Source organism: Acipenser ruthenus, chromosome 3 (assembly GCF_902713425.1).
Source record: "Acipenser ruthenus chromosome 3, fAciRut3.2 maternal haplotype, whole genome shotgun sequence".
In the NCBI taxonomy this organism is placed as follows: domain Eukaryota; kingdom Metazoa; phylum Chordata; class Actinopteri; order Acipenseriformes; family Acipenseridae; genus Acipenser; species Acipenser ruthenus.
In genome coordinates this window covers 15323969-15350626 of record NC_081191.1, presented here as the reverse complement: position 1 = coordinate 15350626, position 26658 = coordinate 15323969, and the positions used below count along the sequence as shown (strand labels likewise).

Below are 26658 nucleotides of genomic sequence, written 5' to 3'. Positions count from 1 at the left end.
AATTTGCACATGTTTTAATTAGAAAAAAATAATGTTGATGTTTTAGAAAGAACAAGTGGGGAACAGCTTAGGTGGAAGCACTTTATTTAACCAGCTGGTTGCCACCAATTCAAGCAATATATGACACATGAAGAACAACATTCCTCCGTCCAGGGGAGCAGCCACCAAGAAAAGGTATTAAAACCAAAACTCGAGGATTTGTGGCACACTCCATAACCCGGTTTCTCAGACATCGGATTCAGTGGTCAAGAGTTGCGAAGAGTCTGTGAAGAATGTATGTGAAGCAGCAGAGAGGAACTGCAACTGGCTCTGGTTGAGATGAAAAGGTTCTGGTTGGGGACCTCAAGCATTGTAGAAAGAAAGCAACGTCGATGTAAAGGAAGGTAAGCTGGACTTAGCTGAGTGGGGGGGGATGCTGGGATGCCAGAATCACTGTCAAGCCCTCTTAAGGTGTCATGGGCTAGTCGATGAAACACCAAGGATGGAAGGTGCCCACTTGAAGACTCCAGAGAAGTACCCTACTCAGCTCAGTCCAGACGGTTGTCATGCTGATGCGCTAGGGAGGCCTCACATTGGTTGATCCCTGGAGCCAGCATTGCAGCCATTGTGTGTGCTGATGCGCCAGGGAGGCAAAATAGGCTGATCCCTGGAGCCAGCATTACACTTCAGGCAGAAGGATATCTACATCATCAGATGGAAGGAAACGCAGATGGATCACATTAGTTTACTGTAAAAGAATCTATGTCTTACTTGGTGCTTATCTTGGCGAGAGCTGAGTCTAATATCAGCATGCAGTTTTAACACCTACTCTCATGTAATGGAAATCATCAATCAAATCAATCAATCATTCTGTCCTAAAGTATCTCAAATGATCTACTCTGGACTCATTTCCAGATAAAAGCACTGATCATTCAGAACTGTCTTTCCTTTGTAAGAATACAGCCTACTGACATAGTGCTTGTCAAATGTTGATGTACTACATCATCTTACCCCCCATCAATGATTTACCATATACAAAAGCAGAGAATTGCAGTTTGATAAGGAGTTTGAATGAATGCAGGGGTCTAGGGCCATCTAGCCATGTAAAGCAACACCGCACTCAAGCATTACAGCTACATAGTATAATCAGACAGCAGCAGTCACGAAACATACCCCTTCCAAAGGCGAGTTGCAATGTTAGCTAAATGGTACAATTCCATTGTATATACCCTGAAGATAAATCAGCACTGCCTGATATTATTATTATTATTATTATTTATTTCTTAGCAGACACCCTTATCCAGGGCGACTTACAATTGTTACAAGATATCACATTATTTCACATTATACAGATATCACATTATTTTTACATACAATTACCCATTTATACAGTTGGGTTTTTACTGGAGCAATCTAGGTAAAGTACCTTGCTCAAGGGTACAACAGCAGTGTCCCCCACTGGGGATTGAACCCACAACCCTCCGGTCAAGAGTCCAGAGCCCTAACCACTACTCCAAACTGCTGCCCCAAAGTTTGACTATTGCCAGCACTACTGATAGAGCTGGCAATAGTCAAACTTTGTGTTCATAGCTACTGACCAGAAGCTGCTGCTGTCCCAGCACCTCTTTATACTCCAGTGGTCTCTGCAGCAGCCTGCAGATTAGAGCCACTGAAGCCTGTATACATTGAAGGTCCAAAGGCAGCATGCCACATGTTATTACAGATATCACAAAAAGAAGCATAGAATTCAGATTACTCATTATATACATATTCTGTAACGTAAACACACAGATTTCCATAACAGCAAAATAATGTACTAAATAATACATTTATTCTAGGACTACATGATATACAGTATAAGTGACTTATGCAACATTTCCACTCAGAGCTGTTCCCTTCAGTGATGTAGAAATGTACATTTTTATAAACATATTATTAGTGAACCATAAAATTGGTCTAAAAAGCACAAACTGTTTTCTCATAAAAAAGAAAATATTTTAAGAATAATGTTCTTTCTATCACTGAGGTCTTCCAGGCAAGAATATGTTGTCATTTTACATACAACAAAGGGAACATAACATGTTAAAGAAGTGTCAATAAAAGGTTTTCTCCTAAGGCTGACACTGGTCAAATTGCAGGAATACAGTCTTCTTGGTTCAGGCTAAAAAGTGTAGAAAGAAAGAATACCGGTATATAATGTAGCTAAAAATATATATATTTAAAAGTCTATTTGCATAACAATACAGCTGAAAAAAATGCTGTTAGTGGTGTTGCAAATCACCTAAACAGTAGGATGGCCAGTGTCTGGCCCAGAGAGACTGGGTGTCTGCAGGCTCGGTCCCAGGCTGGCAGGGCCTTTGTCTGGATTTCAGTGCAAACCGAGCACTGTGCTGCCAGCTGGCTGACTGTTCACAGTGGAAGTAAATCCCACTTAGATAACAACTGCCATGAGGGAACCAGAGTCAGAAGTTGAGACCAATATACTGGGTATCATGCAGTCGAGGAGGCGAACGCAGTCAAAACTACTGTAACAATGAATTCCATTACTTACATAGGAGTTATAAGGATAATGTGATTTATCTGTATCCTATTTATGAGTGATGGAGTCCCAAAGGCAATGCTGTGGCACTACAATGACAATGTAATGGCTCTGAGGCATTATCAGCTCAGTTGTGATATTAATCTAGGATCTTCTGCTTGTAGATCAGTTCTAACCAATGCTTAACCTCCTTCCTACTGATTTTCAATGGCAAAGGAGTGGAACTATAATAGCAAAGCAATAGTTCTCAGCTAGGTAGAATATTGGTCGCTTATAAGTGTTAACATTTTCATATTTTAATTACTCATCACAATGGTATGAATCAATTCATGCTGGTAAAGTAATGAAGTACCATGCTATCATTTCAGTTCCAGTGTGCTAGATCAGGTCCATAGTGCAATATTTGTTCAACAAATAAATAGTGTTGCCAATTTAGGTAATACCACACAATAATTCTGTCTAAGGTTTATTTTAAGGGTTTTTACTTGTTGACCAACTCTGTATAAATAACATCCCTTCATCACTTGCTAACCTTTTTAATGGAGTTGTCAATGTGAGGCATGCCTCTCTAACAGCACCTATTGTCTCTGGTGTAGAGTTTGCACATTCAGAAATCTGGTTTGGATTACCCAGCCCAGGTGACAGCAGAGACCATCATATTTCAGCTCCTTTTTTAATCGACTCTGTCAGCGTGGGTTTCAGGTGAACTGTCCCTTTCCCCCTTTCAGTTAACAGTTCAGTAAAAAGGATCGGTTTGAACTGTAGAGTCTGTTGAAAGATCTTAGCTTTGATGATATATTTCTTCGGTGCTCTGAACTTCTTAGATAAGGAAACGCTAAACAATTAGTGGCAGGACATCATTACAAATCAAAATATAAAATACTATGAGATAATCATAATTTATTGATAAATTCCAGAAATACACTCATTCTATCCCAATAGATACGGGGGTCTATTCAGTTGATCTAAAACTGAGATCATTAGAATGTTAGAAACAGGGTTATGAAGATCAAACAGTGCTTTAGTGGATTTCTGTCTGTACAAATACTTAAATTGACAGATGTCCTATTTAATTATTCATCGGATGTTGGTGTTTAGTTCTGCCACTGATTAGATTAACTGAATAGACCCCACAAACTGTAAAATGTTACAGAATTATTCAAATGTTTAATTCATTTATTAAAGATTAGTAAGATGATACACCTTTCAAGTTCAAACATAATTCACTAAATTAAAGATGCTTCCCATTAAAAATCCAGGCTCACCAGCAATACAGTGCCTCTGAGTGTCTGGATACAAAATTGCCAACAGGAAAGTACACTGAGCCTCCACATTTACAAAGCTACATCTGCTGTAAATTTTAGATACGATTTAAAACAGTCCAAGACTCCCTTAAATGCTTTAACTCAACTGTATTATTTTAACACAGATCAAAAGCAACCTGTGGGGATCAGGGTACCTATTTTTTTTATTCTTGATTTCAGAAGCATGCATCTGTACTTAAAAAGGGAAGAATCCGACCTGTTAAATTACAAACACATTCATCAGTACTAGTTGTCGAGGACTGTAAGAAACAGCTGTTCGCTGCATAAAACGTTTGCATTGAAAAGTAAACCTGTGTGTGGGATTGCCTGAAGTGTTGCAGGCTTTTTAAATGTAAATCTCTGTCTGGTCTGCACACCAAATTTAACTCAGTTGAGTGAAAGTGTTCACTGCTTGTGTCTGTAAGTTTCCCTGCGCTTTATAATTAAAGATGAAACTGTTAACTGAGGGGACTTGTTAATTGTAGGGTTCTTTCTTGGGAAACTTGGTTGTGTTTCTGGAAAGAGAATCCGCCCACTAATCAACACATCATCTCCAAGCGCCATAAAAACTCAGTGTGGCTTTCATTTATGTCACTTCTTTTGTTTGGCCTCTCAGTCATGCGCGGCAAGGGCAAACAGGGAGACCACTGTCTTTAGAGCCTGGAGGAAGGGCTACCCTCAGCCATGGATTCCCTGAAGTTTCTTCCTACCAGTGAATAGGGGGTTTTTCCTTACCTGAGTGCCGAGCGGTTCGTATTTAGTTTCTGCAGGGTGCGTGGCAGGCTGGAGAGGCTGGGCTCTCCCTCAGTGCAGTCATGCTCTGGGGGACAGGCCCGTATCTCAGCAGCTACTTTTCAGGCTGTTGCGTTAACCATTCATCATTTTCATTTTATCCAGTCATTCATCTTTTCCTATCTTTTGGGGGTAGGTGGCAGTGTGCCACTGCGGGTTTTGAGTAACCATTCATCATATTCATTATCCAGTCATGGTTTGGCGCCACTTCCTATCTGTGGCACTAGACTACATGACATGGTTCATGTATGCGCTAGCCGGCCAGCCTTGCAGGTAGCTGTCGAGCACCCAGGGGCAAGGTCTCCGGCCAAATTCATCATCCGTCATTAATTTGTCTGTTCAATTGCAATTTAAATCATCCACATTGCAGATTCTCCATCCTGAACAGTGTATTAAAAAGAGTTATGCTGTATTATCTTGCAGACTCGTGCTTAGGAACGACATGTTGGCCCTGAAAAAACAAAAATCCTCCCTGCCAGAATACATGTGAGAATGTGGCTGGAGCTTTAATTGAATAATTAATGATTAATTAGGCGCCAGGCACATGGTATATAAGGAAGGAGAAACTCTTTGTCTGGATGTGGGAGTTTGGTGAGGGTGCACACTGTGTGTTGTTGTTAAATGGTTAGTAACTTGTTCAGTGAAGGCGAATGCCCAGCCTGACATCAGGATTGTTTTGTTAAAACCTTTTATTTTGGCCCTTGTGCCTTGTTCATGTGTTCCTGTGTTTTCTGTCCACTCTAGCGCACTGATAGTATAAGGATTATTGCCCACATTGTCAAACAGGTAACACAGCAACAACGATCCATGGCATGGTACGGAACAGAAAAACCAGAGCACCTTTTCCGCTCTATCTGCAGTGATTTAGAGGACAGATCTCAAACTCCAGTGCACTAGAGCGGACATTTTGAAAAGAGCTTTAAGCACTGTGTTTGGTGTATAGTAATGGCAGGGATGGCAGGGTGTTACCTGTTGGATGATTTGTCATGGAATTACCCATTTTTTTCTGGAATACTAAGCATAGTAAAAAAAAAAAAAAAAGTTTCACAACCATGGAGGATAATAGAGAACACATTATAGGAAAAACAGGTATGAAATTAAATATTATAAAAATGTAGATAAAGTATCCCTTTTAAATAAGCCCCAGGGTTAACTCTATAGTCACTATGTTTTATAACATGTTTGTTCAAGTTTTCCTATAAACCAATAAAAGATTACAATATACTATTACGTGCCCACAAAAGTAATTCTCAATCAAAAAGAAATGCCTCAAGGCTACAGTACTTAATGCAAGCTCTGCTTTAAATTGCAGACTTGTCATTAATGTATTTTGCCTTCAGGTATATATATCATAAGCTCTAGATTCAAGTAGGATATTAAATTAAATTAAACTTTGTGGGCCTTTACTGTATAACAACAATATTGTCCTCTTCCCAATAAGACGATAAAAACAATACAGGTTGTTACAGTGTATCTTATCTTACACTTGGAGTGCAGGCACTGTCCTTTAGGGCTGTTCATGTTGTCATGTGTGTTTATAAGAGTTCTTTGGCTACCTCTAATCAAGTTTAAAGTGTATTTCACACACACTATTACCTGTGTCAGGCACGTGACCAAAGCAAGTCGGGTCTGTCATACAATGAGTGCAAGAGAAAGTACACTCTCACCTTGATTAGAGGTAAGCACCGAACACTTATAAACATATCATAAAGTATTAAATATAAACAAAATAAACAGAAGAAACACTGATATTAATGCAATGAATCTGTTTCTATAGAACCTGTTGTGGTTTAAACATTTAGAATTCTTTGCCATTGACATTCTGAGTGCGAGATATGGAACTTTATAAAGGAACTTTGGAGTGCTTTTAAAAGTGAACTCCAAAGTTTGTTTTGATCTGACTGGACTGTTGACATTCCAGAATTCAATCTGTACAGTACCAGTTATGAAATGTATTGGTTTTCTGCCGAAAGAAATCACTATCAGTGCTCAATATAGAGAACAAAAAGAGAGGATATACTGAGCAATGTTATTGCCTCTGTAACTATACAGTGCTCTGGGGAAAATAAACCACAACTTTGTACTTTAGAACAAAAACAGCAGAAAAAAATGATAATCCACTGAGACTCAACATCTCATCCAGGAACACGTTGCCGGCAGTGGAGGCCAATTGTTTGTAACAATTCACAAACCAAACAAGACTGCTGTTTTCTAATGCGTTTCATTAGTTACACAGGAGCTTGTGATTTGTATGTCCGATTAGGCTCAAGTATAACTAATAAAGATCATAGTAAAACCTGTCTTGTCTGTTACCCTGCACTGTACACTGTCTGTTACCCTGCTGTATTTACAACTTTATTGCAATATTATTAGTTACCAATATAGGCCAATTTTAGAATGGTTGACTTATTGGCTAACTGGATTCATGATGTGCATCGGTTATTGAAAAGATTCAAACCATAAAACTGTTTTTTCAAAAATAACCAGAAGTGTGATACATAATGTGGTAAAGAATTAGGGAGGGACCCTATGGCATATGTAGTGGGTAGAACATGACCAAACATGTCATCTTTATGGACAGGAAGGGGTTCAGATTCCTCAATTCTCCTCATTTATATAAAATTATTATTGCAAAAAAGACCTGTTCTGAGAATGGCAGCATCAGCTTTAGCTTGTTTTTTAAATTCTCCATAAACTGTATGAGGTAGTCATTTACTTTGTGAGATGGAAAACCACATTGTCTTTTATCTCACAATTTTCAGGCCAGGAGGTAGCTAATGCATTTCCCATCCACTATTTTACTGTCAGGAATCCCAGCTGAAATGCACTAGGCAGAGAACATCAAAGCAGCCCTTCTCACTCATTACAAGGAAACTTCAAAGGTTGGGCTTGTTACAAACTGCAAATGTGTGTGTTCAGCTAAAGCTCGCAAAGATAACACTCAATACACTGTAGCAATTTCATGCTCATTTTATACAGTATTTCAACCTGAGAACTGACTTCTGCAGCATAATTAAAAGTGAATGTTAAGAAAGGGATTTAAGTCTGCCATTTCCTGTGGGCTTCAAAACCCTCAATGTTCTCATTGTCCTTGATATTCATCTGATTTGCTTACCTCCTCCACAGATATGCATAAGATCTATTAAAAAAAAACAAAAAAAAAACAAAAAAAAAACAGGAGGCTTTTTTTCACATTTTATAGATTATTACAAAAATTACTCTTAGGCAAAAATGCACAGTAGTTAACTTCACTTGTTATTGGCAATTCAGTTTGCATCTGTATTTATTTTAAAATATTCTACTACCTCTGTATTCATGCCAGAACACACTGTGTTCTGTTTTTCTGCATACTAGCAAACACCACTACATAAGTCTGAAACCAGTGACAGTGCCACAACAGGGGTAATTCTAGAATCTATGATACCAGACTTGTATAAAAGAAAACTCAAGCACACAGATTAACATTCACACGTTAGCACACACACATACTATATATACATCCTTCAGCTCCCCCTCCCACACAAAGAACAAATATTTACACACTTATACGTTAACATTTCACACATATACGCACACACTTATATGTTAACATTTTGCACATGTGCAAACACATATGCTCTCCTCTGCACACTTTCGCAAACACAGGCACACACATAGGCACATATTTACATGTCCTTGCTGTAGAGGACTTTGCATAGGAATGGCAAAACAAAACCTTTTAATTTGGTACAAACAATGCCCTTCCAGAAATCATTACAAAAACTTAATGAACTGCCTTTTGGTGCAACTGATCTTCTATCGTCAAAAACACCAAAGATGGTCAAAACAAAACCCCATTAAACCATTCATTGACCCAATTATGGGCTAGTAGGATGGACAATAAATAGAATGTTAAAATATGTATTGACCCGATACCCAGTGTTAACTTCCTCATAGAAAAATGGGTGCTGAGACTGGATCCCTGAAATGTTACATATCATTGGTAAGGGGTTTAATTCTAGGGTTAAACCTGATAAAGGCAAATTTCTACCTCCTATTGGAGTTTTTATTTATTTATTTATTTATTTGTTTATTTATTTATTTATTATTAAAAATGTAACTTGATATTTTAAAAACAAGACCCAAAATTCTGATCCCCCAAATCACAGGAGACATTTATATTTTGGAAAAGTAACGATCAGTGTTGCTCCATAGAGTACTTGTCTAAATATTCTACTTGCACCACATAGCTGGTTCAGGCAGGAAAACTCATACAATTAAAGCTTACACAACAAATGCTACGTTATACATATTTCCATTATAGCTTTGACTTCGTCGTTGGAGGTACCCCTGCCCATAATTTGCTGATAGTGGAGAGGGTGACTGTGGGGAAGCCATGGGCAGGGGGCAGGATAGCTGTCCTCCCCCTTAGACGAAGCCAAAAAACAGGTGGAGGCTGGGGAGGAGGCGAACTCTGACATACAGCGGTGAATGAATGGATTGAGGTAAGATATATAGCCCTATCTAGCTGATCATTTGGATGTGTTGTTTATCGAATGACGACGGAGGTACTAGCCATTTAACTGACGATGTCCTGGAAATTGGGGTGCCTAATATGATTTACATTTACATTTTTTAAACTAGCTTAAAACTAGTTTACATTTTTTAAACTAGCTTAAAAGCGAGTTTCCTGCCTGAGCCACTGCTTTGCTAAATCTGTCGAGTGTGATGGGTACCATGGGTTAAAACTCTAAGCAAAGAAGACTTGCAAACCGAGGATGTGAACTTTAAATCTTCCATTTGTAGGTCCTGGCATGCATTCCAATCCCTCGGAGGATCTGATGGTGTTTTATATGAATGTAATGTAATGTGTAAGCACACCTCCTCTCTCAGACTCACACACATGGGCAAAGGCAGACTTGCTTCAGTACTCCCCTATACACTGCTTATCCCGCTTTTGTTGTGGATTTCAAAGGGGTCTCTGCACAGTTTTGTGCATCACTTTATCCATCCCGGTGACACATTCGCCACATGCACCTCAGAACGCTGCAAGGCATTCATTTATTTTTTATCGCTACTAAAAATGTTTTTGACACTCTGAAGTGTGAGTGTTGAAAACAGAAATAAAAAATAAAACAAAGGCTTAGCGTCCTTTCTTCTCAGGAGACTAAAGGTCTTGTGGCTTTCAAGCAAAATAATCTGATTTACTGGAGGTTTTTTTTTAGGAATAGCTGTATACTGTATTTATTCCTAGTCTAAATAAACAAATAATTTACACTGTTTATTTTTGGGGGATTTTAAGAGAACCCCCACCACCCCCCTACCCCCCCCAAAAAAATTAATGACAGATGTCTGTCCCTCCTAAATACAGTTGTTGAGTATGGAAATGGATATACTGTAGTTTATGAGTTTAATGAAGGTTTGTTTTCAGTTAGGAATTTTGTATTCTGATGTGCAAATGACTTAGAGAAACTTGGAGAATAATTAGCAGGCTTAATATACATGTGGACCGGTACAAGCTGAAAGACAGACAGTTGGATGGTCGTGCACATTCTTGTAAGGGAAGTAATAAAATGACAAAGGAGTATTATTTAGTAAATTGGTGTCCTTAGTTAAGTAATGGGTATCTCTGCAATGACCATGTGTGCTGATCCCCTGGTATATGAGATAATGCAAGGTTTGTGTAAACTCTTGAATGCAATTACAAAAAGTGTGTTTAGAGTTCTTTGGTGTTCTGTTTGTTTGTTTTTTTAGGTCATTTTAGTGCTCGGTTTGACAAAGAAGAATTAGTGTGGCTATCAATCAGAGTCCACGTCTAACAGAGCCGGAAATGGGGTACAGAGTTACAGTAATAGGCTTGCAGTCACTGAGGCTGAGAAAGAGGCATACCCTACTTTTCTAAGTCATGGTGGATTTAATATACTGTTCTAACTAAGTGGATTATAAAAAAAAGGATGACATGGTTCCCTTGTGCGTGAAAAAAAGATGAGACTTTTGTACGTGAAAACAATCTGATCAACTTCTTAATGGATGAAGAACTAATCACTGTAATAAATGGAGTCTTTTTTTTATGTTGAATTATTATTAACTGAGGCTTTCCAAAATGTTCCACCTAATCACGGTATTTCTAGTGTCCAGTTTTTTACAGAAACAAAAAATGTACAATTTGACTCAAACCACACTTTCCACTTTTTACGTTTTAGATGCTGCAAGTGCAGATCTCTGTAAGTGAAATTGTTTGTATCATTGAAACTCTTTGCTGTGCTGGGTCCTAATCTCAAAGCTCTGATCCTTGCATTATTTAATGAATGTTTTATCACATATTCATTAAGAATCTGTACTACACTGTTGTTAAAGATGCCAAAACAAGTCTAGAATATCAAACATATATATATATATATATATATATATATATATATATATATATATATATATATATATATATATATATATCTATATATATATATATATATATATATATATATATATATATATATCTATATATATATATATATCTATATATATATATATATATATATATATATACAGGGTGATTAGAAAGTAAGTTTACCACATCAACACACCATGCATTGATGTGGTAAACTTATTTTTTCAATCACCCTGTATTTTCTTGTGACAAAACAGATAAAATAGCTGTGTAAATATGGTCTATTCTTTCATTGTGAAAACTGTTGGCAAAAAGTGCAGTAATATACTGTAGTCCTAATAAAATAGCCAAAAATTGTATTATCATGACAAAGCTTAGCCTAGAGTGAACAACCTTTTTAGTGCTAATGACAAGAAGCTTTGTAGACTGCATTGCCTCCTGTGTCAATGATGAGAAGAGTCAGCATGCCTTATTTTGACTAGCCAAGCATGATTAAAGAATGGCAAGGCGTGTCTAAAACATATTAAATGTAAGTTAATATCAATGGTAAACAATGGTAAGTCTTCCCACCCACCCAATCTGTCTTCAACATCAAACACTCACATACAAAATATTTAGCAAAGCAAAGTAGATAAACAAACGCTTCAACAAATTGAAGAAGAAAGTGTGTTGAAACATCAAACCAAGCGTTTATTGTTGTCAGAAAAAATGTGTTTACCTGAAACTTTTAGTTTTTAATTCCTTTTAGTTTTAGTAACAATACTGGTTGTCAAATCCCAATGCAGCAGATGCCCTGTATTATTCATCTGCCTATAGTATTTGGGATCTTTTTTTACATATGAAAATATAGGACAGATGTTGTCCCTCACAAAGTAAAACAACTTGGCATAAATACAATTGTTGTTACTGTACCTAAACTTACTTCCTGTTCGGTCTATGAAAAGCTCTTATTTTCATACATGTAAAAAGATCCATGCTGAGCTCCAGACTGCTCCTAATCAGAGGCCCTGGCATGACAGTCTAAGGAGCAAAGGTCAGGGTGCTTTGTGTTGCCCTATCAGCAACATTCTGATTCAACTCATGTGTAAAATCCCAGGTCTTGCCCTAAACCCAGGTGCAGACAGACAGAACAGAAACAGTTTTTAGGGCAACTGCTCCTCTGAAAGCACACTGATTATATTACCCCCTGTAATATAAACAGATAAGCATTGTAAAGCCCAGAGAAGCATGAAAAAACATGGCAAACAATAGTAAACTACAGCATAGTATAACCATGCACAGCATAACATGGTAAAAGCATGGAAAAACTGCAAAAAACAATCATAACGCTTGCCTACAGCTCTTTTGTATAACATTGTTCCAGTGCACCTTACATCCCACGCATCCTAAGCCCCTTTCACACTGGCATGCTCTACCTGGGTCAGAACCTACCCGGGTCAGGACCCGGTGTCATGCGGGTCAGGTACGTGATTTCACACTGCTTTTGATAAAGCAGGGATGACCTGGGTGACGGACACAAGTAAACAATACACGTATCAATGCCCCGGAAGCAGCTTGTTACTGACACTTCCATCCAAGCTGTGGATTGAACTGTCAGCCCAAATGTTGATTAGAGCAAATGGTTCTTCATCCCTGCTGCAATTTGTCTCAAATCAACAAAAATATGGCTAAACAGAATAAACAGAAATGTTCCTTGCGGAAGTGAAAACCTCACGCAGGCAAAGCTGTTTGTTTTTGCGTCAGCTCACGAACGGCCGTCATGCATTTTGTCTCGCTCAACCTGGGTCAAAGAGTGTGGGGCCCGGCTCAACCAGGGTACGACCCACAGGTACGTGGGGAGTTTTTAGGTCCTTTTGCCCCAAAATGCACAAGATGACATCTGTTATACAATAAGAAACACCTTACACACAATGTATTAACTTATATAACCACCTAATCAACTGATCTAGTAACAGCCTCCTTTGCTCTGGGTTCAATATAGCAAGTAACATAGAGCAATGGAATGTTTTCATACTGTCAAGCCATTCACAAAGCCTCAACTAAGGAGTTATTTAAAGAAAGTTTTATAAAGTCTGTTTTGATCGATTAAATAAAATATGTTATTCATGAATTCTTTCTAGACTGTTGTTTGGAAGCATAAACAGTTTAGAACAGTTTTATGAATATCAAAGTTTATTTGAATTATTATAACTGATTATAAGAAAGCTGTCGTTTAATAATTCATGTGTTAAATTTGTGGATGAAGCCCAATATTTCACCAAATAAATAACTACATGAAAATAAATATAATACATTTACAAATTACAGAGGTATATATTAGGGGTGCATTTAACCTTTTTTAAAAACCACACACATTACAGACTTATTGGTGTTCAGCTAAAATGGCTGTTCAATATATAACTAAAATGGAGTGGATTACATCTTATATTACGCCTGCACAGAACATTCAAACTTCCTTGTTGTTGAAACAATGCATTGAAAATCTTGTTCTCATTTAGCTGAATGTGTATAAAACGTTAGGTTATTATCATAACCCTGGTTGCCTGAAATAGAAATGTAACCATTACCACATGGCTATTTACCTCCGGAAACCTAAATAAATTACACCAAAGCTCCTTGACTGAGCCCGCGATGCAGTCATGGCCCGCCCCCAAGGACATAAGAAGACTGCGCTAACAGAACTCTGCGTAATTTTTCCTTCAAGCCTGATGCAATCATGGTGCAGCGACCTTGAAGATTAGTGGTTACATTTCTATTTCAGGGAACCAGGGTTATGATAATAACCTAACGCTCCCTTTCAAGTACGAAATGTAACTATTACCGCATGGGTAAGTGTACCAAAGCCGTCCCAAGGGTAATATTGCAGAATGACTAGAATGCTACTGAAATGCTGAAAGGCTGCCTTGTGCATTACCATATGGAACCCCAGTAACTAGGCCTAAAAATCTAGGGAGAAACTCACCTTGATGCCTCTGTTGTAAGGGTCAACTGAGAAGCAGCCCTTAACACTCTAGTTCCAATAGCAGGGTTTCGAGGATCCATTATATTCAGTCTGTAGAACCTATTATTATTATTATTATTATTATTATTATTATTATTATTATTTATTATTGTATACAAAATAAAATTCATATCAAGAATTACAGTACAATTAAGAGCAGGATACAAAATACAATGACTTCAGTCATAATAAGAGCAAATACAAAACACAGTACGATTTGATATCGGGGCAATTCAAAAGCAGATAACAGTGTTGATAGTTACATCAGAGTTAGATACAAGTGCAAGTGAAATACAAAATACTACAGATTGGATTAAGTGCAGGATTAAATACAGTAAAATAGGGAGAAGATAAGTGCAAGTTAAAGTGCTATATTGTCCAGAAGGGAAGAGTTGAGTTTTACAGGTCTTGTCAGAAGAGGTGGGTCTTGAGGAGGCGCCGGAAGGTGGTCAGGGACTGGGTAGTCCTGACATCCGTAGGAAGGTCGTTCCACCACTGTAGGGCGAGGGTGGAGAAGGTATGGGGAGTAGGCAACACCGCTGCATTGCAAATGTCCTTGTCAGATGCACCCTGAAATAAAGCCCACAAAGTTGCCATTCCCCTGGTGCAATGGGCAGTGATCTTTTCTGGAGGGGGCAAGTTGGTCAGCTCATAGGCAGTCCTGACCATGTTTGCTATCCATTTGGACAGTCTCTGCAAAGACAGGGCTGTCAACAGAGTACGCCAGGGCCCAAACTGGGCAGAGTGTAAGGAGTTGTCACTCTCTGTCAGACTGGAAAGGAGGCGGATGAAAAGCCTCCAATTCCACAGACTGGTTGACATGGAATGCCAAAATCGTCTTCGGCAAAAAGGTAGGATCGGTATGGAGCGTAACCTTTGTCCTGGTCTCTGTAAAAATTAAGCATGCTTTTGCAATAGAGAATGCCTGCATCTCACTCACCTGCTTTGCAGAGGTAATAGAAGCAAGAAAGCTGCATTAAGCACCACGTTTAACCTCCAGAAAGGAACAATGTCCTTCATAGGCGGCCAGAGCCGCCGAGCCCCTTTCAAAAATTGCCCCGCCAGCAAGTGAGCTCCTTGGGAGATGAGTCGATTTTGACATGGCAAACCAAAATGGCTGCCAGATAGACTTTTAGCGTGCAGCCAACGAGCCAAATGAGCCAGTCGTCCAGATAATTGAGCACTCTGTTGCCTTTGAGTCTCTATGGGGCCAGGATAGCTTCCATGCGCTTCGAGAAGGCATGGGGAGCTAGGGAGAGGACAAATGGCAAGACACCAAACTCGTACGCTGTTACTGTATGGGTAAGTGTACCAAATCCGTCGCAAGGGCAATACTGCAGAACGACCTGAATGCTACAAGACTAAGCCGAGAGGCTGTCTTGTGCTTTACTATATGGAACCCCAGTAACAAGTAGCTCGGGTTAAACTACGGTTAAAGGGAGAAACTCACCTCTATTTCTGTTGTAGGGGTCGACTGAGAAGCAGCCCTTAACACTAGTTTCAAAGCCAGAGTTTTGGGGATCCACGGCATTCAGTCTGTAGAACCTAGTAAAGGTATGGGGAGTAGTCCACACCACTGCACTGAAAATACCCATGACACCCTGGAATAAATCCCACAAAGTTGCAATGCCCCTGGTGGAATGGGCAGTGAGTTTTTTGGAGGGGACAAGTTGGCCAGCTCACAGGCAATCCTGACTGTGTCTGCTATCCATTTAGACAGCCTCTGATTAGACAGGGCTTGACTGCCTCCAATTTTGCAAAGATGATAGTGAGCAAGAAAGCCGCTTTAAAAGGATAAATGCAGGGACTTAAATGGAGGCTTCATGAGTGCCTGAAGCACCACATTTAGCCTCCAGCTGAATGCAGGGACTCAAATGGAGGCTTCATTAGTGCTTGAAGCACCACATTTAGCCTCCAGTGAGAATGTCCTTAATAGGCAGCCAAAGCTGCCAAGCACCTTTCAAAAATTGCCCCAACAGGAAGTGAGCTCCTGAGGAGACCAAGTTAATCTTGACATGGCAAGCTGAAATAGCTGCCAGATAGACCTTTAATTAGAGGGGGATTTCTCTTCATCAAACAGGTCCTGCAAAAATGTCAGTATAACTGCCATTCGACAGATAATGGGGTCAAACCCATGAAGCAGGCACCACGTCTGAAAGACGCCCCACTTGTACCCATACTGGGAACACATGGGTGCTGCTCTGGCATTTTGTAGGGTGTCAATAACCCTATTTGACAGACCCAGACGGCTCAAATGCCTGACTGAGCAGGTCGCGGAGCTTGACAATCTCCACAGCTCGCCGCTCAGGAGCTGCATCAGGGTTGAAAACCAGTCTCCTGGGCCAATAAGGGGCTACTAAGAGCACCTTGGCCCGGTCCTGCCTGATTTTCTCTAGGCACAGCGGAAGCAGGGCAAGCGGTGGGAAGGCATACAACAGTTGCCTCGGCCACTGGTGTGCCAGGCATCTACTGCCAACGGGTCCAGGCCTCCTATTATGGAGAACCAGAGGGGACCGTGGGTTGATTCCTGGGAGGCAAAGAGATCTGCTGTCCTGAACCTCTCCCAAAAGAGGCTCACCACCTTGAGAGGAGGTCCGCCGCCCAGTTTTATTGCCCGCAGTGAGAGGAGGTTCTCTTTCAGAGCAAAGCTTGTGGGCCACGCAATGGAGACTTGGCAACCTGAGGCCACCCTGGTGGTTGATGTAAGCCACCACTGTTGTGTTGTCTGTACGGACAAGCACATGTCTCCCTCGAACCTCCTGCAAAAAATTCTGCAAGGCCAGATAAACTGCCTGCAGTTCCAAAACATTGATGTGGAGATCCTGCCAAGGGGTTTTCACACACCCTGCACCCCCCCTGCCATTCCACACAGTGCCCCAGCCTAGGCTGGACGTGTCGGTTGTGACACCCTCTTTTCTGGTGACACTGCCCAGCGCTATGCCAATATATATATAATACACAAACACAGTAAGAAAGGAAACACACACAAACGCACAAACGCACACACACACACGCGCACACACATTAAAAAACTATTTGGCCAACACATGGTAAAATATGTATTAATGTTCTGTGGATGTATCACAGACTTAAAAATATTAAACTAATTAGCACCAACTGTCAAATAACCTTAACAGTATCCATTTTCTTTTCAAAATTAACTGAAGCCTATCGGCAGATCCTGGGCATGATTTACTTTGTTCTCCTTATTTAACACCAACTGTAAGTGCTTGAAAACTATGTTTTAATTCCCTTAAACACAATGGGCTACATTCTTTGTTTTCTACTACATCTTAGAGGGATTTGACCTGCATCCCAGTTGTTGCTGTTTTTTTTACTAGTTTTGGACAGTTTTCTATTCCACAGAATCACCTACATATCTGTAATTATTATAGGATTATCCTTAAAAATGTGTTTGATGCAATCCACATGGTTTCCTCAGTACTATGGCTTATTGCAGCAAATGAACCTTTCAGTATATCTAGTCCATTGTTTTAAAGAAAAAATACAGAAACCATGTGCTCCTCCAAACTGTGGTCAGTTAAAACAACATTTAGCTGACAAATCCCATTAGGAATAGGCTCTATATTAATGATCTTAACATTGGTTGATCTCAGTTCAGCCATAATTTTAAACTATTAAATCCTCAACCAAGTTATATTTTAGGAGGTATTGCATGTAAACAGTTTACCAAATAGCCATTTTGGGTGACTTCAACGACCTTGTCCTATTTCATCGTTAACATTGTATCCCCTGGGCTTTTCTCTATCTCCTGTCAATAACCTATTATCACACAATGGCAGGGTGACTGTGACTGGGCATGAAGTTCGATTAACTAAGGCTACAGTTAGAGGATCAAAACAGAATGAACAGTGAATGTATTATCTTTCCTTTTCCTGAGTCTAATTTGACAGAAATCTGGGCATTTAAAATACTTTTTTGTATTGTTTTTGTAAAATGTATTCCTGAAGGGTTTATTCTTTTAATAAGGTTTTGAAAATAAATCATGAATTTCAATATCATGAAAGTCAAAATAAAAATATTTTATTGGTTTTGATTTTTGCCCGGTTTAGTTTTACCCACACACACTTAAAATATTTTTTTTTTTAAATGTCTACGACATTGCGTGCTATAAACATATTTGACAGCTTTAATCCTTGACAGAACATTATTACATTTGCCCTGGCTCTTATGCTGCCTGCAGTCGCCCTTTTCTCAGTCGCATTTTGACCTCGCCCCTCACCATTATGCAGTAAAACAAAGCATCTTCAAGGAACATTATCACTGTCAGCCCAGCCATTGAAGTCACAGTAGGAATCATCTTCAGTAAGACTGAAGTTTTGCAAGTAAAAACTCTCTCCCTTTCTTTCTCTCTCTATGTTTGGTTATATAAAAGGTAATGGACTGAGTGACAAACTCGGACGCTATAAACCCCTTTTAACCCCACACCCACACATTGTTATTTCATTCTGGTAGCATTACAAAATTGATTGCTTCATGTGTAACCAGAAAAAGCCAAAAACGACCATGTATTGTTGTATACAACTTCTTATGAAATACACAGGGTAGTTTTTCTTTTCTAAAAGTTAAACATACCCTCTTTCTTTAGATGACATAACAGCAGTCCCCGCAACAGTGTCAAAATCAAATAGAGTTTAAAAAAGGGAAACTAATTAATAACAAAACCAAAAAAAGCGTGCACGGGCGAAACTGTTTTAATCAAAAGCTTCTTCTGAATGATAAGAATAAGCACTGATTTTCATAATAATAAAAAAGAATGCTGGGCTAAGTATTTCTGGGCATATGCCATCCATAGTGTGAACAGGCATATTCATACAAGCCAACCCAAGCTTGGCAGGGAAGTTCAGTAGCTCAAAGCAGCACAGCAAGTCCAGATTCCTTGCGGCTCAGCAGCATGGTGCAGCCGGGCTCAGTGCAAACCAGCCTTCCACCACAGCAGGGCATGCCTTGGGCTGCAGGAGTTTACATGCGGTGCAAAAATGTGAGGCAAGACAGAAACATAGTATATCTTCAAATCTAACCTATTACAACGAAAACCTCTCATGAAACCAGAGGTAAACTTTCCAGCTGGATAACAAGGGAGCTATTGTTAATGTTAATAGCAGCAGGTATTCCATTAGTTCTGAAACTAAAACAGATTACTCTCTAAAGCCCAGGGGGTGACTGGTAATTGCCTGCTAGTGGCAATATATTAATATTGTATGCATAGCACAATAACTGCAGGAGGTTGGAAATACTTTAGCTCTCCCTGACCACAATATAAACGGTTTTCAATTTATCATGAGATCATTTTAGAAAACAAAATGTTGCTGTAATACAGAACAAAGTTTTTTAAGAACATATTCAAAAGCTCTCCAATGTTTTTTTTTAGGTAAGAAGCTGTTCAAGTCCTATAAACTTCATAGCAAAAACTGATGAACACACTTCCTTTTGGAGGATATTATCATTGAATACTGCCTTTGCATGAATTTCAAGGTCATCTTTTAAAAATAGATTTCATTAGGAAACCCCATTGAGGTGACATATCTCATTTTCAAAAGTGCCCTGGGCTGAAAATCTATGAAGCTAATACCAAGAAAGCAGATCGTTTTCTCCTTCCTTGCTCCTTTGATGCACATTTCAACAATAAACACTTTATGGTCCATTTCCCTCATATTCGTGTTGTTAACATGTCCCCTCCTCAGCCCCTCTTCAGGTTGAAACAATATGGGTGATAACTGACTGGTATTTAGTAAGTCTTTCGAAAGCAAACATGCTGCTGCCCTTGCAGTGTGGTGAGCTGTGAATGTGCTTTACATTTAACACCTCATGTGCTATAGGTCTGTGAGGCACAGCTGGAAAAACACTCCTAATTGCTTTAAACAAACATAGGGTGTAGTAGGCTTTACATCAGAAATGCAGAACAGCTAGACCAGAGATACAGTTAAAAGTAACCTACACTGAATAACCTACATTGAATAATTGCTGAAGCAGCCTTTAAAGTGCTTTCTAAAGGAATTATTTCACAGGGTCGCTTACCTGTGCATTTTCACAGTTCAAACAGTCTTACGCATTTTAAACTAAAACTGCACAATGTATTCCATACTGCTACCGATTTAACAGCAAAAAAAAAAAATCATTTTTAAGTTAATAAAATATCATGTAAGTATGCGCTACATTAGTTTTGCTTACTGCGTGACATTCTTCCGCGTTTTTTTTTTTTTTTATTAATTATTTTAAAGTTTAATTAATAACTCTTCCATCCAACAATTAAAATAAGGATTAGGTAAGTCTGTTATCGTGCTGTAATTAAACACAGAATGCTGTGATGGGGCTGACAGCTTGAGAGGATTACTTTTCTTTATAGTATCGTAAGTATAGTAAACAAATCACACTGCATGCTTGTCAGTAACACTTAAAGGAGATAGACGTGGCAGGCAGCACATGATCAAACATAGAAGCTACAAACTGCACACTCTTTACTCCAACACACTAGTACCGTATGCACACTAATTTCATCACCCATCTAATACAGTACTAGGGAACCAAGGCACACTCTACACTGGGTAAGAGGAGTGGGGCACAGACATACCTATCCAACTGGAATAACAGGAAAAAACTACTTAAAGAGCTTTGTAGAAAGATGCTCAATGCAATCTAAAATTGCATGTTAAAGGTAACTGAACTTGGGTAGATGTTGCACCCTCTACCAATGGCTGGCTAGTTTACCTCAGGGTGCTAAGTTTGTTTAACTCATCCTGATAGTCAAGTTGGTTTAACATTTTGTTTTAATTGCAGTGGCATTGGTTAAACAGCATTTTGAACAGAACACAATTCTATCCTGCAACAGATCCTCCAGCAGAGATCTACATCCGCAGTTGGGGGGTTTATAAGACCCCTCTCTCGTGTCTCTTGTGGACTGCAAATGATGAAACACAGGGAAACAATGGTCTGATGCCAATCAATTCAGAAAATAACCTCAGGTCAAGTAATTTAGTAAATTTCATTTCTATGAATTTAGAGCCTGCACTAAAGATACTAACTTTTTGCTTCAGTTTGCAACCAAGGAAGAATAATACTCTACCCTGGAGTGTATCAAATGAAATAACCTTGAATATTTGTTCTATTAAATACTTGTAAACACATTCATTTTGTTCAAACCCCCAGTAAATTATGCTATTTAAAACGCAATCATTTTAAGTGCGCTGCGTCAGCTCTTCGTGACGCGCTCGTGCTTGAACAAGTGATGTAGGAGAATCGTTTCTGAGATTTCTGCAAACAAGCTGACAGATTATATAAACGTCACTTAGTTCCTTCTCCTTTGTCGCTGTCATCCCCAAAACGTCAGTAAATTCACATCATAACAGCAAAGTGCTTACCTCCCTTGCTGTCCTGATTATGACAGACTAGATTTTAATAAAGGTACCCAGTTCAACGCGCAATTCTGCAACGCTCTTGGTTTTATAAAAATAGCACTATAAAGCCAGCAGTTTAACAAAAACAAAACGGGCGTTTGTGTGTATGTGTTATTACAGGTGTCACGTCAATTTATGCTACCTATCAAATGTTCCTACTTTGCGTACAGCGCATACCGACACTATTTTCACCATGCATTGCGCATGGCCACATTTTTTTTCCCCTTAAGACCGAGGATGCTCATAAAAAAAAACTGCTACTTATTTATTTTTTTTGGGATGAGAAAGTACGTGTTTCGTAAAGTTACATGTTACTCCACATGTAATAATTAGTTTTATATTAAATACAGACAGCTGGTGTTAACGAACGATAAAGTGTACTATATAACTACAGATCTTTTTTAAAATAAAAAAGCAAAAGTTAAAAAAACCACTATTCTGACTGCATTTTTATTATATATTACACCTTTGTAAAATTGTTTTGCAAAGGTATTATTGTTGTTGTTTTTGTTATAAAGTGTTATTTATTTGTCAGGTAAAAAGTATTTCGTTTCATAGTCGTAGGAGTTCATGGTTAAATATGCAATATATTTCAGCTTCTCCAGAGCAACACAATGCTAGATAAGGGGCACTTATGGTTCGAAACTATCAACTTTATACTGTATAACTAATGAATTACAGGACGTGGATATTCAGAATGGTTCTTCCTTATGAGTGACTCTCAAGATTATCACAAATACATCTATATACACATTTAATAGTTAGTCAGAAGAAAGCATGATAACCATAAGAAAATGTAATTAAAAGCCAAACCATGAAACAGACAAAACGAAGTGCTAGTAGCAGATAAACAAAGTGTACACAATACTTGTTGCTTAAACAAAACAATTTGCTTTAAATACTCTTACCTTTTAAGTTTTGGATTTTTACCACCACGTCCGTGTCACTCTGCAGCCTCCGGGCTAAATACAGCTTCCCCGAGTCTCTTTCAATCCGCACCGGCGAGTCAGCATCAGAAATCACCTCGAACCACTTTTTTCCAAACTTCAGACCCGGCACTATGAAAATCAGGTCCCCAACTTTCATATCTTCAGCAACACTAACTGCATAGAACATTTCTTCTGAGACGGCTCTCATCTTCCTACTTTTAGAAACAATTCCGTCCACCTGACTTTTTTTTACATGAATCTGAACTATAGCAGGGTCACTTTTTATCGCAATGTCTCCATTATCCCTGGCAAAAGCATAGAAGGTAAAATTAGTTTCACCCACGAGAGAGTCTACAACCATCACTTGCCCAGTTTTAGGAACAACAAACATAGGCGCGTTATTGGGAGAAGCATAGTAGGTAATTCTAGCATTTTCCCCCGAATCGTTGTCTACAGCAACTAACTTCAATATTTCAGTACCTATTGGAATAAATTCATCAACGTCTACATTTAGCATTTGTTGAATGAACCGGGGTCTGTTGTCATTCTTGTCCAGCACCTTGATGTTTAGCAACAGAGTTTTATTACAACAGACATATGATGTTGCTCGCGCTGTTAAAGCGTAATCCGACTTGACTTCTCTGTCTAAAGTTTTTGTAGTTTTCAAAAGCAGGTGTTCTTGGTGGTAGTATAAATAAAAATCAGAAGCCTCTTCCCCTTCTAAAGCAAAACCCAGTCCAGATTCGGAAGGAACTCCGGGCCATATTCTCCACACAGGTATACTGAGATCAGCTACTTTAGTTTCAGGTGGAAGATTTTCTTCAACATGTCCATAAAACACACCAGCATTTGCCAACCCCTCCAAAAGGAAAATAAAGAAAAGTAACCGTACTAGATGCTCCGAAAAGTCCATGCTTCCACAATGTACCGTCATGTTTACATTAATTTAGTATTACTGTATGTTACCCTTACAACTTATACAAGACATTCACGGTTTAAAAACGTGCAAATCTCTGAAAAATATCAGTAGCATTAACCAAACAGACTATGGGTATATTTGAAACAAGTCAAACAATAACTAATTTTGTCGCCTAGTAATGTTATTTTTAAAAAAGTAAAGTACATTGGTGTATCACTTCTCCTACACATTGAACCGTTTCCACAGCATCACTTAGGTCCAGCGAAGGCTGATTACTTTGCACAGAGCATCAGACTCCCATGTGGTACTTTCATCTCCTCCCATGAAATGGAAGCCAATCACAAGCTCCGTAGGACGGACAGACTTTTGTGTCACCGCCCATTGAAATATTATCCACTTTAATTGAACAGTGCAGAACAGTAACGGTGCGGTACTGTGCCGATTTAGCCAGCATTCCTAAGTATTAGTTTAAGTAAAAGATATTAATACATAAATGTAAGTAACTTCCCAACTGAAGGTGGTATCAATTTCAGAGAGAGGAGTCTAGTATTATGAGCAACAACTAATAACAAAAAAACACATGGCAAGATGGCAACTATAGCATTGCTGTCCTACTGTTTGGGTAATTAGATAATTAAAAACAAAATACATTCAGTCACACATCAAGAGAATATGATTGCATATGCAAACAATAACAATACTGTTCAGTTGTTTTGTGAAGAAACAAGAAAAGGTTCCACAAGCAAAATCAGGATTTTATGGCATTACAAATCATACCTACAGCACTCCGCAAAACTTTTAAGGTAAAAATAAAAAACAACTGTATCTCACTATTCCCTTATTAACAGGGCTCTGCCACAAGCCTCTAACGTCAGCCTCTGCACATTCTTTCTTTAAATCACAAGCTGAACTCACGGAGAACAAACTGCGTCGTATTCAAGAGTGCTTGGAGAGCTCTTCTAGCCTATCAAAGAATTAACAACCCATAACACAGTTCATACTCTCACACATTAATTAATACATCATTATACCATTTAAACAGACCTGAATCTAAATGCTTTCCAAAACAGAGATCAGAATTAAGCAGACTTGTGCCAATGATCAACAATACCCTGCAATTCAGGGATCTGCTATGATTTGTCCTTTTATTTTTGTAACACCATTGTTTTTGTAACCCTAATCCATGCCATTACTTGATTATACATGGCGTACCGGAATGACATGAAGGATGTGAATAACTAGAATCATTAAAGTCAGAATTTAGAAGAAAAAAAAAGACAGTTACTTTTTAAAAGTTTTGACATTTTCAAAAATGTTCTAAAAACTGGTGGGGGAAAAAAGTGGTGATGCCTAAGAAGTTTTTACACACACATAATCACACTTTTTAAAGTTTGTATTTACTTAATTGTTATCCAGGATTCGTGGCTCAGCAGTGTGTTGTATCTTAAGTAGTCTACAGCTTATTCTAATTTGTTGTTCAAGGTCTGGCGACTCCCTGCAGTTAGTACCAGCTTTCATGTTGACTTAATGAGATTTCAGAACTTATATTACAGACCCCCACGATAGAAATTGCCTTTGGTCACTGCACTTGGTGTGGATTTAAATCTGGGTCCTAGAGATCAAAGTCTACTATTAAAACCTCACACTGACCCCCAAACAATGAATACTCTTCAGCATATTGGTGAGGACCATACCTTTCATTTTAAATTATGGCCAGAGGGGGGTTGCTGTGAGCAGTGTACTACAAAGAGGAAGATGAGACACACTGCAAGGTTTAAGGAAGCCTTTGTTTGAGCACAAACACATTTCTAAGTATATTCCTGCAATATTATACATCATTTGATGAAACTATGCTACCCATAATAAATAACTTTAAAAGTAATTACTATATATATATATATATATATATATATATATATAGACACACACACACACACACATATATATATATATCTCCTAAACGTTTTTGATGTGTGTGTGCTTCTTATTGCCATTACTCAAACAAATAACTCTGTTCTAAGGTGTTTTCCCCTGAGATCAGGAGCTGTGCTTCAGTTCTAGTTGTCTGCCATAGGGGAGCAGAATAAAAGAAAGAAAATATCCTTTGAAGCTACTTGCTCTTAAGTTTGCGCTTCAGTATTTCTAGTTTTTTTTTGTCTCCTCGTGTTACCTCTTCTTTTTGCAGTGTTGTGACATTTGTTTCAGTGCACTGTCTGTTTGTTGTGGTCTGTTTCCCTCAGGTGGTGGTTCCTGCTGCTGTAAATCAAAGCACCGTGTCTAATAATAGCCTAGCCCGTCTGCCTGAAGTGCTGCATGTGGGTGCACTTGCCTATTGAATGGTCATTTAGCTGGTGGCTTAGTGGATGCATACCCTTTAGTTGGATTGTGAATTTCAGTTGGCTGTAATTGTTCCGTGTCTGTCTGTGTGAGAGTGTGAAAACTGCATTTGATAGTCAGCACTGTCAGAGTATACAGTACTCAGTGTGCTGCCATCTTCAATGCTTATCAGAGCACACTCAGTGCCCCTGGTCTATTCATATTACTCAGTGATAAACTATTTTTCTTTTTCCTTTACCTAATTTGAAATTCTCACTTACCAGTCAGGAGAACTGAAGATAAATGGACGCCCTCCATTCTCTCTTTTCACTCGCTGTCTAACCCTGAAGACGAGGCCCAGCATGGCTCAGATTCCACTGACCTCTGTAGGAACAGCGCAACTTTGAAGCCCTTTTCCCTTTTTCATACTGGTCCGCAGGTCTGCCCCCCTACGCTCACTGCCCAGTGCAGTGTGTTAAAGAAGATTTAACTTACATATCCAACTGTTTAATTAAATGAGAATGACACAGCAGCAAAGAAAGCATGGTGCGAGCCAACATCAACAATGGATAATTGCAAAGCATATGACATGGTTTATTTAGATTTCCAGAAAGCTTTTGACAAAGTCCCCCATAAAAGATTAATTCTCAAACTGCACACAGTAGGGATTCAAGGAAATGCATGCACATGGATTAGGGAGTGGTAAACATGTAGAAAACAGAAAGTACTGATTAGAGGAGAAACCTCAAAATGGAGCGAGGTAACCAGTGGTGTACCACAGGGATCAGTATTAGGTCCTCTGCTAATCCTAATCTACATTAATAATTTTGATTCTGGTATAGTAAGCAAATTTGTTAAATTTGCAGACGACACAAAAATAGGAGGAGTGGCAAACACTGCTGCAGCAGCAAAGGTCATTCAAAATGATCAAGACAGCATTCAGAACTGGGCAGACACATGGCAAATTACATTTAATAGAGAACAGTGTAAGGTACGCAGGCAATAAAAATGTGCATTATAAATATCATATGAGAGATACTGAAATTGAAGAAGGAATCTATGAAAAACACCTAGGAGTTTATGTTGACTCAAAAATG

The 26658-nt window shown here is 38.8% G+C and overlaps 1 protein-coding gene across 2 annotated transcripts in view; it reads right to left on the bottom strand.

The window, feature by feature from the left end:
- LOC117435310 (neural-cadherin-like) overlaps positions 1–23502 on the bottom strand; it is a 78785-nt gene extending 55283 nt beyond the window's left edge. For both annotated transcript variants that reach the window (XM_034058367.3, XM_034058368.3), the window contains exon 1: positions 22306–23502. In XM_034058367.3, coding sequence (XP_033914258.3) covers positions 22306–23260 — 955 coding nt within the window. In that variant the 5' untranslated portion in view covers positions 23261–23502. The remainder of the gene's footprint in view (positions 1–22305) is intronic.
- Positions 23503–26658: the final 3156 nt, after the last annotated feature.